Source organism: Thamnophis sirtalis, unplaced genomic scaffold (assembly GCF_051295495.1).
Source record: "Thamnophis sirtalis isolate CommonGarterSnake01/CBP01778 unplaced genomic scaffold, rThaSir2_p1.2 scaffold_11, whole genome shotgun sequence".
Lineage (NCBI taxonomy): Eukaryota > Metazoa > Chordata > Lepidosauria > Squamata > Natricidae > Thamnophis > Thamnophis sirtalis.
Genome location: NW_028261391.1, coordinates 38216080 through 38236687, shown reverse-complemented (window position 1 = coordinate 38236687; position 20608 = coordinate 38216080). Strand labels below are relative to the sequence as shown.

Here is a 20608-nt window from a genome sequence, read left to right as displayed (position 1 = left end):
TGTCCTACATAGTCACAGGGCAATCCATGCACAGGATTCATTAGCTTATATTGGAAGCATTTCTCACCTCCAAATGATCTTCACAATGCATAGTTTGTCCTCATATGATAGCCTCTGGACGGTGTGCAATGCCCACTTGCAGATCTCAGAAGTTGTGTTCTACAGCTTCCAAAATGTTTTTAATGTATGGCAAAAAAACATGTTCCTTTCTCTTCGCAGTTACGCAGACATCTTGTAATAAATAATTGTAGGTTCCTATTCTGCTTACCTGACCCAGATTGGCTCCATTGGCTCTATCCACTTCTGATTATGCAGCTTCCAAATTTTTAGAATATAGTCTTAATCAGCCAATAGAGAAAATTACAGATAAATAAAATCTCTGCTTTGGCCTGACAACTGAGCAATTCTGGCTTTCAGTAAGGATACATTGTGAAAGAAAATAATTGAATTGTAATCAGTTATAGCTACTCATGCCTGAATAAACTGTACACATGTAACAGTAAAGTAATCCTTCGTAACAGTGCCTTTGAAACTTAAGTAGAGTATAGCAACACTAAGGGAAACCCTGCTCTATCAATGTTTGATTACAATTGATTACTCCTGTACAAATATATAAGCTTGCCCTTCCACTCCAATCACCCCTAAAATTATTCTAAACTGTGAACTTCTGTGGGTTTTTTTGACAGAAGGAAATCAATTGTATGATCAAATGTGCATCTGCAGCAGCACAGGGGAGGTATTTTGCCAACTGTTTCCCCAAAAAGGTCTAGAAAATAAAGGATTGAACTCAATTGCATCTTATTGTCAGGGAATGGATCTGACAAATAGAGATGCATGGACTTTCTGAACTGAGCATTAGGGAAAGAAAGCTGACTGACTGTTGGTTTCAAATTAAGACAATACCTTGCTATCCAATATCTTCAAATTACAGGTGGATGTCAAAAGCAGTGTGGAAGACTTAACACAAGTCTTGCTCTGTGTAGCACATACTGACCTGGAGAAAGTTAGGGCCATTTGGATATGGATATCCCACCACATAGGTAAGCAGTCTCTTTCTATGAAATGTGTGGGTAAGGCTCATTGTTTGCCTTGCATTTATGCCTGCTGTTCTGTTCTGACAGTCTAGAATGAGAATATATGACTGAAGGGGACCTACTATAGTCTAGAACAAGGTTCTCAACACTTTTTTGCTCATGCCCCACTTTTGAGACCTGTGTATCTCTGACCTGTGTATCTCTGATTGTCTTGAGTTACTTTTTAAACTATACCGAATTTGATTGATCTATACTTCAAAGGTCTAAAGAGCACTGGAACCAGGACTGGTGGTTATTTACATATATCTATAAGTTTTGAAAAAGAACCCAAGATATATAATTGAAATGCACAAATATGAGTGCTTCCTATTGCCTCTATCCTATCCTATACCCGTGATGGCAAACCTTTGGCATGCATGCCTGAAGTGGCACACGGAGCCATGTTGCCTGGGACATGCGGCGTCACCCGTTCATTTTCCGGGTTTTGCATGCATGCGTGACAATCAGCTGGACTTCATGCATGTGGCAGTGCCGAAAACTAGAAGAGCCAGGCCGATTATTGCATGCACATGCATGCCAGAAACCTGGAGGTCTAGCTGGCTGGTGTGCATGTGCACACCAGAAACTGGAAGTTCATTTTTGGGCATGCACATGCACCCTGGGCAGCTCCTCTTCCAGGTTGCAGCCCAGACTAGTGTGCACGCTCCTTTTCGGCACTTGGTGCCAAAACGGTTCGCCATCACTGTCCTATACTGTAGTTTTTGACTTACAACCATTTGTTTAGAGACTATTTGGAATTACAACAGCACTGAAAAAAGTGACTTATGACTGGTGGTCACACTTATAACTGCAGTATCCTCATGGACATATGATCAAAATTCAGGCACTTAACAACTGGCACGCATTTCCAATGGCTGCCGCATCCTAGGCTCACATGAGTACCATTTGTGACTTCCCCAGCCAGCTCCAACAAGCAAAGTCAATGGGGGAAGCCCGATTTGCTTAATGGTCATTCACTTAACAACTGTAGTGATCCATTTAACAACTGTGACAAAAAGATCATAAATTCAGGCACAATTCACGTAACCATCACCTTGTTTAATAACAGAAATTCTGGCCCGAATTGTGGCTTGCCATACTGCTGGCTGGGGAAAACGTGTCTGCAATTTTTCTAAGCAGCTTGCTTTCCCAAAGGCTCCTCATAGTTACTGTTGATATTTATTGTAAACTGTATTGTAATTTTCAATTATTTATGCTGCTGAAATTAGCATACAGAATGAGATGAGAGAAATATGATAATTTGATCGCATGGCTAGTAGTTGAGTGGCCCTCTCAGAAACTTACTGTGGCAGCATGATCCTGGAAGGGAGAAGTCCTATGGCTCATGTTGCAAACTACTGATTTAGATTATCTCCCTTCTGGGGAAAATTATTATCATTCACAGGAAATATCTTATTCCAGACGCTTTTCCAAGAATTGCCTATCATCAGGAAACATATATAAAGTATTGCTCTTCTTGGATATCCCAGCTTCTTTCTTTCGGCTGTTATATCTGTTTTGCAAAACTGACGAACAACTATTTTTCCAGGAAAATATTTGGAACAATGAGTTATGAAAAAAATGTGTACAAAATCTTAGGAGAAATTCATACAAAAAGCATATGTGTAAACTAAGTTGAGCTGGAAACTTAAATAAAACTTATTTGATCAGAATTAAAGGTATCATTTATTATTATAGAAAGGTTGAAAAACTGGTAATCTAGGAACTTTGTAACTCCTAGATTGTTTTAGATTGTTATTAAATCTTTACTCACTAACAATTAATTAACTATAAATAATAATAATGAAATGATAATGGATACAGCCTAATAATATATACATGTATTGACAATTTAGTAAAAGAAATTTGGATATAAATTTTAACTTGGGAAAAATACCTATAAATTTTATTAACAAATTTTCATTTAGATCTTGTTATAAAGGTGTAATTTTTGGGGGGCGGGGTTGATGAGAGGAGATGGGGCATAAATAGTAAATGATGTTTAGCCAATTATAGTAACAACAAGGAAATGTTAATGGTCATTATTTAACAATATATACATGCTATGGTATTGGCTGAAATAACTTAGATATAATTTTAGTCAGTGAGTTGGGAAAAAAAGTGAGGGGGAAAGGCTTAGAAACTTTATTTGTTGACTTTTACTTAAACGATGCTATAAAGGTATAATGTTATTGGAGGATTTTTTGAAATAGCTAATGAATGCCATTATGTAGTTGTGTCTTTAAGTATGAATGATTTGAGGTAAAAAGCATGTTCAAATAATTGTAGTCAAATGAGAATTGTGGTACACTGATAGTAAGATATACAAAGATTTTTGACTTAAAGTGTATAATCTAATATGAACTATAAGTAATGACTGTGGAAGAAATGCATGAAAGTTATCTGTAACCAATCGACACGCTTTCTACAAGATGTAATGAAGGATAATTCTTTGTTTGTGTTTTTGTTCAATTAAAATAAAAAAAACTTTCAAAAAAGAAAAAAGAAAAACTGGTAATTAAGCTTGTACATTTTAGCTTTTTATCCACTCACTGTTTAAGATAGATCTACATGATCTACGTTGGAACAAGTACTGGTTGGTAGTTCTAGAATACAGAAACTTTTGTAACTTCACATTGCTTGTTTTATGTATTACTTATTCCATTTTTCCTCCAGAATATGATGTTGCAGGTTTGTTCGACAAAGAGAATCGGTCTTGCAATCCCCAAGATGTCCTCCAGAATGGAAAGGGCGTTTGTGCAGCATATGCTAACCTCTTTGAAGAAATGTGCAGGTACATGGTTCCGAAATGTTTGGCCATATTCAGTTGCTTAATCATCTATGTATTCCATCTCCATTTGCACATAGTAGGAATCTGCGGGACCGCCTCCTGCCACATACCTCCCAACGACCCATAAGATCTCACAGACTGGGCCTCCTCCGGGTGCCATCGACCGGGCAATACCGACTGACGACCACTCGGGGGAGGGCTTTCTCTGTAGCTGCTTTGGCCCTGTGGAATGATCTCCCCGCAGAGATCCGGACCCTTCCCACTCTCTCGGCCTTCTGAAAAGCCACTAAAACCTGGCTGTTCTGGCAGGCCTGGGGCTGTTGACCCCAAAATACGGTCCAGCCCCATCTAGAACTGAGTGCATGGGGTGTTGTTTTAAATCTATCTTTCCTTCTCTTATATTTTTATTTTTGATTTTATTCTGTATTGTAAGCCGCCCGGAGTCCTACGGGATTGGGCGGCATATAAATGTTATTAAATTCAAATCTGAAATATCATTTTGAACCTGTGTTGTTGAATGGCAAGAAGTCCTTAAAAAGGTAATTTTGCTTATCATTCTTCCCCATTATAATTTATTTTGCACCATCTGCTGAAACTCACATTATGTTAACATAATGGCAGATGTGAATATGGGGATAATTAAGTTAAAAGAGGTACTGTGTTTTTCTTGATATTTGAAGGACGGGGGAAAAAAGTCTGAAGGCAATGGAATAGGGTTGCCTGCAAGAAAAGAATTGTGAATCCGCATCCATTTTATGTGTAAGGGCATGTTAGTGTATTAAGGAAGAGACCAATCTATCCCTATGTAGAAGTTTTCTAATAATTTTATTTTATAAAATCTAACTGATGGGAGCTCACCTATTTTGACGTTAGAGATAACTGGAAGTAACTTGAAACTCTCTATTTCTGTACTGTCATCAGATTCTTAGTTTAATTTTTTTCCAATTAATTTTTTATTTTTTATATTCTTTATGCATATCAGTGCATGAATAGTGTGGTAACTGGGTAACATTCATTTCAATGCATGTAAACATAGTCTTATTATTCCTAAATATTACATTTCATTTCCATTATTTCATATTATTTATATATGTCTTTTATTATCACCTTTCATTTCTAAACCATCTTTCTGTCCTTTTGTATATCTTAACATATTAATATATTATTATTATTCCCTACTATTTTCTATTCCTAACTTTTCCCCCCTTTGATATCACTATAATATCCAAATACATGTTTTCCACCTATTTTGTTGTTCATATTTCCTTAGTTAAATCAAAGTTCCATCCTTCATTCTTCCATTATTCAATATCTCCTTATACAGTTTTGGTATCAATCACAATCATTTATACATTTAGGGTATTTCTATTCATATTCTTTCCAGTTCTTCAATCCATATGATTCTACTATGAATACATATATTTAGATTAATATATGCTTATATATATATTTCCTAATCACCATTGTTAAGTTTTAACCTTCCACTGTTCATATTTTTTCCCTCCTTTTTTAGTTCTTTCATCACTATTTGTTTTAGCAACATCTCTTCATTATTTCCTTTTTGCTGATTTCTCTCTGCTTTCCTCTCCGTTTCTTCTGATGGCTCCATTCTTTCTTCCTTGTCCTGATCATTGTCAGTTGTTCTTTGTATAAAATTTCCCAATTTTTGGTCTATGTTAGGGATGTAATCCTAGTCTTAGGTTGGCTATATAATACATAATTGGGGCATACCAAGGGTTGTGACTTTAAATATATACCTTTCTCCCTGGCTCAGCTGATAACAGATCAGAGCCTGTGGCCTAATGGCTAAGACGTCTGCGTAACATGTAATATAGCCCAGGTTCGAATCCCAGTAAGGGTATGGCTAGCTGATGAGAGCTAAACAACTTGAAATAGATCTATACTAGTCTCCCCTTATTTATTTATCAGCGCAAATAAAAAAACACACACACACACACATATATGTGTATATATATGTGTGTGTGTGTATGTAGATATATATATATATATATATATATATATATATATATATATATATATATATATATATATATATATATATATACATACATACATACATACATACATACATACATATATATACATAAATACATATATATACATATACATACATACATACATATATACACACACACACACACACACACATACATACATACATACATATACATATACATATACATATGCGCTCTCGCTTCTGTCTGCTTCAGCCTCTGTGATATTGTTGAGGTTCCAATTTCAATTATTTTAAAATTATAAATCCAATAATTTAGCAATATTTGTAAAGAGAAATTTGGGACTTTGATTCCAGCATTTTAAAATGCTCTCAATACCACGTCTGTTAATTTTGAGGAGCCAAGTTTCTATTTATTATTTAAAAAGCATTTTTCCTTCTTCAATTCTCTGGTATTTTTCCTGTGTGCCCATTCGCAGCTTCAACAAATAGCTTTAAATAAGCTTCCCCCTGGGATTTCTGGGGTCAGCTTCCAATAAAAAATGTTTTCTCACCCCAATCACACTTCATTTCTCTGCGCCAGCACAGGGTTCTAGGACTGTTCTCCTCGTACCCTTCGCCACCCCTTTTTCGTCCCCAGGTTTCTGCTCCCCAGCCATTGAATTTGGACATTACGACATGGAGAGGTGGGAGCTGAGAGGTGGGAACTCTTGATAAAATTGAATTACCTGGAAGTTAAATAACATTTAAAACAAAATGTGATTGAAGATTTTGATGTATTAAAATTCTTACAGTCTATATTAATAACTCTAACATTTACAGGCTAACTGTTTAACTGTAGCAGTGTGTTAACTAAATAGATCTATATTCATATTTTACCAAACATTCATGTGCAGTCAGATCAAGCAAAAGCTGTCCGTGTGTGTGTGTGTGTCTGTCTGTCTGTCTCTCTCTCTCTCGCTCACACACACACACACACATTTTATGATTGTAAGCCACCTAGCTACTTTGTTGGTAAGAGGGCAGCCAATAAATTTAATACATAAATAAATAAATTAAAAATCTCCAAAGCAGGGACATACTGGGGCACAAAATGCAGAAAAACCATAGAAGACAATTATATATTTTTCAACAAGTTGCACTTGCATGTCTACTTCTTACTCAATGCATTAATAACCTTTTCACAAGAAATAAAATTGTGTCTTAAATACAACTTTTCTCTTAAATTGAGGCAGAATAGGGTTCTGCCCTCATTCTTTTATTTTTAAAAAGGTGAAATAGAGCTGTTCAACTTTTTTTTTCATACCAAACTTATAAATGGCACTTGAAACTTTATTCTTTCTGCATGTCGAAGTACTTGTAGTTCCACCCATCTCAAATAATGAAAAGTGGAGTAGAGCATTGCTTGCTCTCTACTTGATCTTGGATACTATGACATTTGTTAGGTCAGCAGGATTCTAATTGGGTTCATTGTAGAACGTCACCCATAATGACCATAGAGTACTGACAACAGTATCATGCTTAATTGTAACCATGGTCTATAATTATAACTATAATTGATTATGGAACAAATTCGGTTAACACAAACAAATCTCTCTTCTTTTGGCCATCCATTATATAACAGTCAATGGAAAGCATTAACTTGTCCGATTTAGTAGAATTTAGGTGAAGGGTGTTTAATGTCCAGACAGGAAAATAATCTTTTCTCCCTAAGATTTTGGTTTATCTATTACATTTCCTGATGTTTAAAATTCTCATAGATTTTAGCTTAAGTGCTGAATGAGGTCCAAGAACATTGACATTGTGATGGTAGGGTCTTTGCTGAAACAGCTGCTTGATTTGGCAGGCCTGCAAGACAACAGTTGGGAGGCAAAGAACAGTCAGGGACTATAATAATTTTTCTGAAGAACCTGAGCCCAAGCCCTAGAAAGCAATTTACTGCCTTGTTCCAGTAATTGGTAATGCAAAAAATAGCTATGGAAAAATATAGGTTTTACAAGATACCATCAACTTCTATTGTTGATGTAAATATGATAAATTTCCTTCTCTAGCTCATTATAATACTGGTTTTGTTTTGTTTTGCAAAAAATGTTCAATTGCCTGTTTGCCATTTCAAACAGAAGATGCCCCAAATACCAGAACTTTGCTGACTCAGACAGCTGTCTAGATTTGCAATTCTACAATTTGCTACAGCAAAGTTAATTGACTAAGGGCAATTCTAACTGCCAAACAAACTACCAGCTTGGCAAAGGAAAGTGGAAATGGGCGAAAATGTTTGTATCTCAGCAGTTTAATCCTAAATCAGTTATGACTCTAGGAGTGACCCAAAAGAAGATATTTTAGGAAAGAACCAGCCATCCACCCAACCAACCAAGTGACCATTTGCTTCTTTCATTGATTATACACACATATCTTGTCTCCAACTACATGGTTTATCACTGCCAATTGTCTCATTTATCCCCTTGCCTTACTGAAATCTCTTTATCCCTCTTGCACTTTCCACGGGCCTTTGTAGTTTTGTTTTCTCCTTTTTTGGTTGTTCTCAATTTCTTTTATTCAGCTGATGTAACCAAAACTGTCTACAGCATTGAAGGGAAGGTCATGCCATTCATGTAATATCATTGTAATTTGTAGCATTTTCCAGGTTATTTTCGATTCCCCTTTGAAACACAGGCTAACTTCTTATTTGCTTTTAATCATCTCCGTGCATTGAGCAGATCCTTTTACTGAACTGTCTGCAGTGATTGTATCTGTCCGCAATCATTTCCAATTGTTTTTTTTTTTCAATCTATGTTGCTGCAAATTTAATTTCATCTACCATCACACTGCTCAAGCTACTGGCTTTGTTAAGAGCTGAGGGAATTATTCCCATCCCTTTGCTAGACACTGGTTTCTTACTGATGAATATTTAACAGAAAAAAGACAAAAAATTAGGTTAGGTCAATTCTACACATTGGGTCCTTCCAGACTGTGTCATTCTTTGACTTTCCATCTTGCTCCTCCATTAATCAGTCAATATTTCCTGGACACAGAACAACCCAATACAGTATAGGATTGTTGGAGATTTTTGTTCGCCCTTTGATTTAGATTTGGTTTTTGTTTTTGGTTTTTTTGTGAGTCTATACATCTTTGGCTTTCTTCAAATCATTCTTTCTCTGCAGACTCTAACAGGGACCAGCTTTGAATGGCTAGATCAGATACATCAGAAACATAGCAGCCATATTCTGCTTCAGCTGTAGCATCCATAATACTTGCAAAGATAGCTCCAGGGAAAGCACATTATAATTAGTTAGTTAGTTATAAATAACTAACCGGGATATGGCATATCAAAATGAATATATTGTATTTATTTAAAAATGTGAAGTGCATCTTTGCATGCTGCACTTGAATTCTTTTACTATGTAGAAAATTGTTACAATGGAAAAGGTTTATAAGATATTAGGTGTTCAATATGTAAAGTAACTAGATCATTTTCCACTAGAGCTTTAACAGATTCATGGAATACTTTCTTCCCCCTTAAAAACAAAAACAAAAAGAAACAAACACTTGATGTCAACCATTAATTTTCATATGCAAACGTTTAGGAGCAATTGAATGATGCATCACAAAATAGTGCCAAACTTCTTGAAACAGTAAACGTATCTCCCTGTAGCAACAATCTATCTACCACAATAACATAATGCATTATTGTACCAACAATAATGCAAGAAAGGAGCCATCTTCTTGGAATACTGCATGCAAATTAACAATGATTGTAAAAGAATGTTATTTTTTCAAGATGCACATCTTTAGTTCCCGAGGACTCATTCTTATCTTCCCTCAGAATTGCAGGGGTGCACTGCATGAACTTATCAGGTTATTCTAAAGGGTACGGCTACAAAATAGGACAGACTTTTAAAGGAGAGTCCGACCATGCCTGGAATGCAGTTTACCTTGATGGACAGTGGCATTTGGTGGACAGCACTTGGGGGAGCGGCGCAGTTGATAAATGTTGCAGGTTTAGCTTCAGGTGCGTGTCTCTAGTTCTGATATGGTGCTGGGGGTGAGGACGGGGTGAGGGCATAGAGTAATTGCATACATTACCAATAACGTTATGACCCCTCTCTTTTTATTCTAGTTACAATGAATTTTATTTCCTCACCCACCCTGCACTCTTTATTAATAATCATTTCCCAGAAAACAACAACTGGCAGCTACTCAAACCAACCATGGCATTAAAACAGTTTGAAACTAACCTGCTGTACGGCAAAGAGTTTTACAAGATGGGAATGCTGGTGGCCCATCCAGAAACACCTATTATTCAGACAGGTACAATCATACAGTTTCTTGTCACATGCCAGTATTATTACGGTAGATACATTTCTATCTTTTGGAAGGAAAAATTACAGCAACATTTAAAACTTAGGGCGATTTTAATTAATTTTAAAATATTAGCTTGGTAGAACTAACCTGTGGATCTCAAATTTTTACAGTTGTATTCATTTTTGCACTTATGCCAAGTATAATTTATGCCAAATTCAAAATGCCACTACATAATTAGTCTGAAGGGGTCCCTAGAATTTTTTGTATATTTCAATTTCAAAAAAAAACACAAAAAAAGAAAGGTTAAGAATACAAATGACTTATAGGTGCAGGTTAATAAGCCTGATATATAAATAAACATAAATAAACATTAGTTCATAGGTTTTCTGATGTTTTCAGCTGTCCCTTCGGTGTCAATTAGCAGTTTAACTAGTCCAGGGGTGTCAAACCTGATCATATTACAGACCATTTTGTGACGTATTTGGGGGGGGGGTTGCCCTTGCGGGGCCAGGGTGGCCATGGCTTGCACAGGCCAGATCCAGCCCACAGGCTGCATGTTTGACATGCCTGAACTAAACAAACATTTTCATTTTAGAATTCTAGCTTTAGAACTCTTTAACTCTTTGAAATCCAACAGTGAAAGAGCAGACAGAACTATAAGTAATAAAAACCACATATGCTTTTATGTTACCTCAGAATAATGAGCAATTCTATTACGCTAGCAATAGAATAAAAACAAACAAGTCCCCAAACTGAAATCTCCCTACCTGCAATCCTGTTGCTGTTTTATTCTGAATTTGGATATGACAGAGGTTTTAAACAATTTCTAACCACAATATTCAACTACAATGTACTCCTTTTCATTGCCAAAGTGACTGACAGCAAAGCTGAGTTCAGGTCACTTTCTACAAGCTTTTTGATTGATTTGTGTTTCTCAATAATAAGACATATTCTAACTAGCTTTCTTTATTTGCATGTTACAGTAAATGGAAAAGTCACAATAGAAGTGGAAAGCCGTTCTCCAGTGCTGTTCATGTCTAAACTGAAAGGGGCAAAAGAATACAGCCTGATGACTTTGAAGAACAATGGGATGAAACTGGAACTGTACCCACAGGAGATAGGGAGTCATAAACTCCAAATCTTGGCCAAACTGCCTAAAGGCCCTGAAGATGCTTTTTACAGTTCCATCCTAGAATACATGATTGAGTGCAGTTCTATAGACAGGAATGTTTGTTTCCCAAAGAAACTCCATCAACCAGTTGGGCCCAACTGGTTCACAGAGAAACAAGGAATCATCAGACCTTCCCAGAAAGGTCCAGTTATTCATACTAATGATGGCTGCTGCAACCTCAGCTTCATCCTGAATAAAGACTTGGACATTTTAGCCTTATTGGAGTCAGACAAAGTAAGCTTCAGTGAAGATGCAAGACGACGACATATCTTACAACAACAACAAGGAAACCAAATAAACTTTAAGATCCATCTTCCACATGCTGGGAATTTTGCTTTCCGAATTTTTGCTAAGAAAAAGTCAGATCCTGGTAATTATGACTATATCTTTAATTACCTCATCTGTTGTCCAAACACTGATGTCAAATGGCCAATGTTCCCCCTGAAATATAGTACGTGGGCAGAAGGCTATGAATTAGTGGAACCTTTGGCTGCATTTCTACCAGCCAATTGCAACATTCAGTTCAAACTTAAACTTCACAGCATTGCCGAAGCATTTGTTCAATGTGAAAAACGTTGCCCCTTGTCTTTTAGTGAGGATGGCTACTGGGAGGGATCCTGCAGTACTTCTGGCTGCAGAGAGATATATGTGAATGTGGTGGAGAATGCAAACTACGAATCGTACATACCTGTTTTGAAATATGAAGTAGAATCACAGTAATAGGCCACTTGAACTTTTCCATCTGCCCATATGCACAATATATGATCTAACTATAATCCATTTCACTCTGAAAAATTTATTTCATGCTGTTGGGTGACAAACTCATGCTACTGAAGCAGCAGCAAATTAATTTAACTTGATCAACCCCCATCCTTTGAGACTTTTCACTGATGATATATGATGCATGAGGTTTATACAAAATGTAACTTAAAAACCAAGCAAAACTTTTCCATAAATAATTTCAACATTACAAAATTATTTAGGTAGCTAGCATATAAAAAAGCAATTATATCTTCTCACCCATCTTGCCATAATTTTGAGATGAGACCACTGATTCGGAAAGGATATGTTCAACATTATCACATATAATAGAAGATTGTAGAATTTATGTTGGGCCAAAAAGAGAAAAAGACCCACATTTTTTATTGTCAATACAAAAGTGGCTACAGAATTGGAAGAAACATGAAGAAACATGCTTTTACAAGAGTATAATGTAAGCTTTCTTGTGTGCACTTCATTGTCTTACAAATAGAAATATTGAAAAGTTTTATACTAGACCTTAAATGCAATTAAATGCTCATTTTTATTCACTGGGCTAGAGTATATAGTGAATGTTTTTAATAAGAATCACTTATTTCTATGTAATTTATATAAAAACTTATTTACTTTGGGAAATGCGACTTCACGAAATACTGTATTTTTTGGACTATAAGATGCACCTTTTTCCCTCAAAAAGGAGGCTGAAAATCTGGGTGTGTCTTATACACTGAATACAGCATTTTTTTGCCTCCCTAAACCTTGCCCCCCCCTTCATCAAAATGACTGTGCAGAACCTTTCAGAGAGCTCGCTGGGGAAGGCAGCAATGAGTGAAAAATGGGCCATTTTTTTGCTCAAGTTCCCCCTACCCCCACCCCCCAGCCTCCAGGAGTACTCTATAAGCCTCCTAAAGGCTATGCATGCAATTTTTTTGACAAAAATGGGCCCTTTTGTGAAAAACGGGCTGTTTTTTTGGAGGTTTGCAGAGTGCAAAAACTTTTTTAAAAAAATTTGCCTCTTCAAAACCTTGGTGCATCTTATACTCCAGTGCATCTTATACTCCGAAAAATACAGTACACACTGAAGTACCTCAGGATAACATAAGACAAACTAGATCAGGAGTCCCCAGCCTGTGGGCCATGAGGGAACTTCAACTGGGCCATGGAAATGTACATGTGCATTATCATATGTATGAGCAGCGGCAGGTGCACATGCATGCTGCTCACTCCAATTGAACTGCGCACGCACACGTATGCTTGCCAGCCACTCATACGAACCATCCCCTCTCATCCTCTCCAGTCTGTAAAGCCGGAAATGCTGGGGAACTCTGAACTAGATTACTACATAATGAAATACAATAAGTTATTATTGAAACTGGTGCTCTCTTTATATAGAAATCCTTTTTAATCTATGGTTTTGCTGAATTAAAAAAAAGAATATTTCAACAAAAGTTATCTATTATTCAATCTCTTGTACTTTCAAACCAACCACATTTTGCAGATTTCTTTTTTTTAAAAAAAATTAGTTTCTCTATGGTGCAGAAGCTTATTTAAAATGATCCTGGAGATGTTGAAATTTTGTATCATTAATAAATTTTTGATTATGTGTTTCATACATAGAGAACTTTGTAAGTTCCTTGTCTCACCCAGAAAATATTAGCAATTCATTTTACAAATGCTGCTTGTCTTACTACTGTTTTATTACAGTTGTGCAGAACTGTAGATTCACACAAAAACCTCTTGTCAAATAAACAATTTTCCTGCTTTGTTACTTAGGTATCATTAACATACATTAAAGTATTTAAACAGACATATTTCAAGTGATGAAAGCCAGTAGACCCATTTGTAGTTCACTTTCTTCAGATTCAGGGAAAAGCCAAACAATCATTGCCATGGAAAAATAGCATCACTTGTTTTCAAACCAGTTCTCACTACTAATTTAACAAGGATTTCCTGACCTGACATTTTTCCTTCAATTTGAGCTATTTAAAAAGCAAAGAATTTGTACTATGTAGAAATTCTGGGGCTTATCTTAAAACGCATTTGGAAGACACCAGTCAGGAAAGGGTTTTTTAAGAAAACTATAATGCTTGGTGCATAATCATAGAAAGTAGTCCAGGAAAATAGCACAGCAGCCTAACTTTGAAGAGTAATAAAACCCTATGTAGAAAATAACAAATACAATTTGAAACGCATTAGATGAGGGTGACAGTATTCAAGATAGGCAACATTCATCTATCAGAGTCTTAGTTTCAAAAAAATACTTGAAAAAATTCCTACAGTAAATCTTTCCAGGTGGTTTCATTTTGAAGATTTTGGCTCTTTGCCAATGATTTTGTGTAAACGAAGTAGGGAAAGCATACAAAGAATTCCTAGAATTTTTTACAACCCCATTAATAATGGTGGCCACAGGAGATGCTTTTGTTTTGTTATCCTGTGAAAGAAGCACAGAATAGGTTGTTTTTGAGCTGCTGAGTCACATGACCCACTGCCCAATTCCTCTATCATTAAGGTTCACAAGGAATATTTTCTGGATTTTTGTTTCTTCTATAGCCCCAAGTCATATCCTGGCAGTGTGTGTTTGCATGCCTCTGAGACAGTCTTGATTCTTGGCAATTGCTTAAGCATGTCCCTACAGTTTTCTTGGCAAGATTTTAGAAATGGTTTGGCATTACCTGGTTCCTAGGGCTGAGTATGTGTGTAAGAGACTTGTCCAGGGTCATCCAGCTAACTTTGTGCCTAAAGTGCAACTAGATCTCGGCCTCCCATTTTCTTAACTACTGAACAAAATGGCTCTCTTAGCAATATCTAGCCTTCTTTATTTCACTGTTCGCCAATATTCCACTGGACTGAAAAGAAAAGGGTTGAGTTGTGTGGGCCAACTCCAATACCAATTCATGGTATTGGACTTGGGTACTTGAGAGACCGCCTGCTGCCAATTACCTCCACTAGACCAATTAGATCCCACAGATTAGGCCTCCTCCAAATCCCATCTGCCGGCCAGTGTTGACTGGCGACTACCCGGAGGAGAGCCTTCTCTGTGGCTGCTCCGACCCTCTGGAACGAACTCCCCGTGGAGATTCGAACCCTCACCACCCTCCAGGCCTTCCGCAAAGCCCTTAAAACCTGGTTGTTCCAACAGGCCTGGGGCTAAAGAGCCGTTGCCCCCGTCTCGAATGGTATGACTGTTGTGAGTTTTAAATTATATATTGTTATGTTGTTGTTTTTAAATCTTTTGTCTGTATCCCCCTCCCCGGTTCGAGTTGTGAGCCGCCCTGAGTCCCCTTCGGGGAAAAGGGCGGCATAGAAATTTAATAAACTGAACTGAACTGAACTGAAGATTATCTCTTATTCTAATTCTGACAATATACTCAAATCAGATGTGATGCATGAAACATCTTAAAACAGCAAGGATATCTATTACGTATGCTTTCCTTTATTTCTTTTATGATGTCTTGAGAGGAAACTGCAAATACTATTGTTTGCCAATGTAGGATTGAAAACAAGTTCTAATTGTTACATCAATAAAAGTAGGCCAAGAAGCAATGGATAGAAACCTATCAAGGAGAGAATCAACCTAGAAGTAAGGAGAAATTTTCTGATAGTTAATCAGTGAAACAATTTGCCTCCAGAAGTTGTGAGTGCTCTAAAACTGGAGGTTTTTAAGAAGAGGCTGGACAAGTATTTGAAATGGTATAGGCTTTCCTGCCTGAGCAGGGGGTTGGACTAGAAGACCTCCAAGGTCCCTTCCAACTCTGTTATTCTGTTAAATTTAATACATAGATTTTTCTAGTACAAAAGAGAACTCATACAGGTGAAACTTGAAAAATTAGAATATCGTGCAAAAGTTCATTTATTTCAGTAATGCAACTAAAAGATAAAACTAATATATGAGATAGACTCATTACATGCAAAGCAAGATAGTTCAAGCCGTGATTTGTCATAATTGTGATTATTATGGCTTACAGCTCATGAAAACCCAAATCCACAATCTCAGAAAATTAGAATATTCCATGCAATCAAAAAAACAAGGATTGTACATAGAACAATATCGGACCTCTGAAAAGTATAAGCATGCCTATGTACTCAGTACTTGGTTTGGGCCCCTTTTGCAGCAATTACTGCCTCAATGCGGCGTGGCATGGAAGCTATCAGCCTGTAGCACTGCTGAGATGTTATGGAAGACCAGGATGCTTCAATAGCGGCCTTCAGCTCTTCTGCATTGTTCGGTCTCATGTCTCTCATCTTTCTCTTGGCAATGCCCCATAGATTCTCTATGGGGTTCAGGTCAGGTGAGTTTGCTGGCCAATCAAGCACAGTAATCCCACGGTCATTGAACCAGGTTTTGGTGCTTTTGGCAGTGTGGGCAAGTGCCAAGTCCTGCTGGAAAATGAAGTCAGCATCCCCATAAAGCTCGTCTGCAGAAGGAAGCATGAAGTGCTCCAAAATCTCCTGGTAGACGGCTGCGTTGACCCTGGACTTAATGAAGCACAGTGGACCAACACCAGCAGATGACATGGATTCCCAAATCAACACAGATTGTGGAAACTTCACACTGGACTTCAAGCATCTTGCAGTGTGTGCCTTTCCATTCTTCGTCCATACTCTGGGTCCTTGGTTTACAAATGAGATGCAAAAGTTGCTCTCATCAGAAAAGAGGACTTTGGACCACTGAGCAACAGACCAGATCTGTTTTTCTTTAGCCCAGGTAAGATGCTTCTGGCATTTGTTGTTCAGGAGTGGCTTGACAAGAGGAATACAATATTTGAAGCCCATGTCCAGGATCCGTCTGTGTGTGGTGCCTCTTGATGCACTGACTCCAGCCTCAGTCCACTCCTTGTGAAAGTCCCCACCACTTTTGAATGGCCTTTTCCTGACAATTCTCTCCAGGCTGTCATCCCTGCTGCTTGTGCACCTTTTTCTTCCACACTTTTCCCTTCCACATAACTTTCTATTAATGTGCTTTGATACAGCACTTTGAGAACATCCAACGTCTTTTGCAACTACCTTTTGAGGCTTTCCCTCCTTATGGAGGGTGTCAATGATGATTTTCTGCACAACTGTCAGTCAGCAGTCTTTCCCAGTGTGATTCCTACTGAACCAGACTGAGAGACCATTTAAAGACTCAGGAACCCTTTGCAAGTGTTATGGCTTAATTAGCTGATTAGAGTGGGACACTTTGAGCCTAGAATATTGCACCTTTTCACAATATTCTAATTTTCTGAGATTGTGGATTTGGGGTTTTCATGAGGTGTATGCCATAATCATCACAATTATGACAAATCACAGCTTGAACTATCTTGCTTTGCATGTAATGAGTCTATCTCATATATTAGTTTCACCTTTTAAGTTGCATTACTGAAATAAATGAACTAATTCTAATTTTTCGAGTTTCACCTGTAAGTGAAGAAAATTGCTGGGTATTCCAGATTCTTCATAACTTCTTTAGGTCCTTCTTCTTTGTTTTTAGATTTTGCTGAGGAGTCAAGTGTGGGGGCAGAAAATATTATCTGATTCCATTCCTATGTTGCTGAAATTGCTACAAGTGGTCCTTGGATAACAACTACTTGTTTAGTCATTGTTCAAAGTTATGAATGGCATTGAACAAGGATTTGTATTTATTTTGAAAGTGCAAGTAACTCATTCATCTACTTGTTTCACATTTTAAAAAGCACAAAAACGCTGGTGTGGATTTTAATAACAAGCCCAACTATTTGATACCAAATCTTTTTTTCTGATGAGCGTGTGTATTACTAAACACATATGTTCATTACACATTCTATGAACTCAAGGCTTTGACTACCAACTATATTATTAATATATAACTTCATTTCAAAATATTTCTAAAATGTAATATGCATACCAGGATCAAACAAAATAGAAACTGTAGTTATTAAAATCCAGGTTTGAAGATGAAACTCCGCTACAACTCTATTAATTATAAATTTTTAACACCACTTGATTATTCCAAAGAAGCATTCAACATTCTCAAGGCATAACCCAGTAGTGACAGATAAAAGTGGTTCACATCAGTTATTCAAGAAACACCTTTTTCCACAACTAAGTGTTGTTATAGTCACCACCCACATCAATTCTGACAGTTTGATGCTATAATGCATAAGCTACAAGCTCCTGTTTTACATATACTTAAGCAACCATATCAACAATTTACCATAAATTATGGAATAACAATAAGAATTCTAATCTATTAGCATAATCTTTTAATTTTGAGCTACTAATCATTTGAAATAGACTGCTATGCCAAAATTAAGAACTGTTTCAGCGATTTGACATCACTATTATGACAACTGGTTTTCTTCAACTTGGAAACAAGTGTTTTTCAAGAACATAAAAACTAGCTGTTTAATTCCTGAAAAATACATGTAATAGCAAAGGCACAAGACACCATTTAATGCAATGATTAAAGTACAGGCCTAGAAACGTGAAAGCTGTGAGTTCTAAGTCTGCCTTAAGTGTGAGGCCAGTCACTTACTCTTTGCTCTAGGAAGAAGGCTATGGCAAACCACTACATGGCATCGGACCTGGGTACCTGAGAGACCGTCTCCTGCCAATTACCTCCCAAAGACCAATTCGATCGCACAGGCTTGGCCTTCTCCGGGTTCCATCTGCCAGCCAATACACATTGGCGACCCCCCGGGGGAGAGCCTTCTCTGTTGCTGCTCCGGCCCTCTGGAACGAGCTCCCCGTGGAGATCTGGACCCTTACTACTCTCCCGGCCTTCCGTAAAGCTACTAAGTCCTGGCTGTTCCGGCAGGCTGGGGGTTGTTGAAGTACCCACCCCCGTTTCAATTGTGACTGTTGTGGATTTTTAATATTGTTTGTATTGTCTTATTTATTCCCCCCCTGTTTATTGTGAGCCGCCCGGAGTCTTTCGGGAGTGGGCAGCATACAAAACCAATACACCAAAACCAAACCAACCAACCAACCACTTCCAAAAACTTGCCAAAAAGATTTCATGCAGTAGTTGCCAGGAGTCAAGATTGATTTGAAGGCACACATACAGTATACACAAAAAGCAAAGGCACCAAGAATTTATCATTTGGGATAAAGATGGGATTAAATAAATAAACAAAGTTTTAGCTTTAAATTATTTGCACAGGTCATAATACAGATGATCCCAATATACTATTTTGTTTCAGTTTCGGAATCTGTGTGCTCTCTCACTCTCTACGCATACATACACATGTACATGCACATAGAAAGAGCCCCATGGGATAATACTATCTGGTTTTCTTTCTTTCTATCTATCTATCTATCTATCTATCTATCTATCTATCTATCTATCTATCTATCTATCTATCTATCTATCTATCTACACTACACTACACTACACTACACTACACTACACTACACTACACTACACTATATTGCCAAAAGTACTCACTCACCCATCCAAATAATCAGAATCAGGTGTTCCAATCACTTCCATGGCCACAGGTGTATAAAATCAAGTACCTAGGCAGGCGGACCATTTTTACAAACATTTGTGAAAGAATGGGTCGCTCTGAGGAGCTCAGTAAATTCCAGCATGGAACTGTGATAGGATGCCACCTGTGCAACAAATCCAGTCGTGAAATTTCCTCGCTCCTAAATAGTCACAATAAACTGTCAGCTGTATTATACGAACGTGGAAGTGTTTGGGAACGACAGCAACTCAGCCATAAAGTAGTAGGCCACGTATACTGACGGAGCGGATGCTGAGGCACATAGTGCGAAGAGGTCGCCAACTTTCTGCAGTGTCAATCGCTACAGATCTCCAAACATCATGTGGCCTTCAGATTAGCTCAAGAACAGTGCGCAGAGAGCTTCATGGAATGGGTTTCCATGGCCAAGCAGCTGCATCCAAGCCATATATCACCAATTGCAATGCAAAGCGTTGGATGCAGTGGTGTAAAGCACGCCGTCCTGGACTCTAGAGCAGTGGAGACACGTTCTCTGGAGTGACGAATCACGCAATTCTCCATCTGGCAATCTGATAGATGAGTCTGGGTTTGGCGGTTGCCAGGAGAACGGTACCTGTCTGACTGCATTTTGCCAAGTGTAAAGTTTGGTGGAGGGGGGATTTTGGTGTGGGGTTGTTTTTAAGGAGCTGGGCTTGATCCCTTAGTTCCAGTGAAAGGAACTCTGAATGCTTCAGCATACCAAGACATTTTGGACAATTCCATGCTCCCAACTTTGTGGGAACAGTTTGGAGCTGGCCCCTTCCTCTTCCAACATGATTGTGCACCAGTCCACAAAGCAAGGCCCATAAAGACATGGATGACAGAGTCTGGTGTGGATGAACTTGACTGGCCTGCACAGAGTCCTGACCTCAACCCGAGAAAACATCTTTGGGATGAATTAGACCAGTGACTGAGAGCCAGGCCTTCTCGTCCAACATCAGTGTGTGACCTCACAAATGTGCTTCTGGAAGAATCGTCAAAAATTCCCATAAACACACTCCTAAATCTTGTGGACAGCCTTCCCAGAAGAGTTGAAGCTGCAACAAGCTGCAACAAGTGGACCGATGTCATATTGAA

General features: G+C 37.8%; 1 protein-coding gene across 2 annotated transcripts in view; it reads left to right on the top strand.

Annotated features, from left to right (window-relative positions):
• Positions 1-15402, top strand: part of LOC148043613 (kyphoscoliosis peptidase-like) — a 41414-nt gene extending 26012 nt beyond the window's left edge. For both annotated transcript variants that reach the window (XM_087725566.1, XM_087725565.1), the window contains 5 exons: positions 932-1040; positions 3750-3867; positions 9663-9848; positions 9957-10147; positions 11125-15402. In XM_087725566.1, coding sequence (XP_087581692.1) covers positions 932-1040; positions 3750-3867; positions 9663-9848; positions 9957-10147; positions 11125-12032 — 1512 coding nt within the window. In that variant the 3' untranslated portion in view covers positions 12033-15402. The remainder of the gene's footprint in view (positions 1-931; positions 1041-3749; positions 3868-9662; positions 9849-9956; positions 10148-11124) is intronic.
• The last annotated feature ends 5206 nt before the right edge of the window (positions 15403-20608 follow it).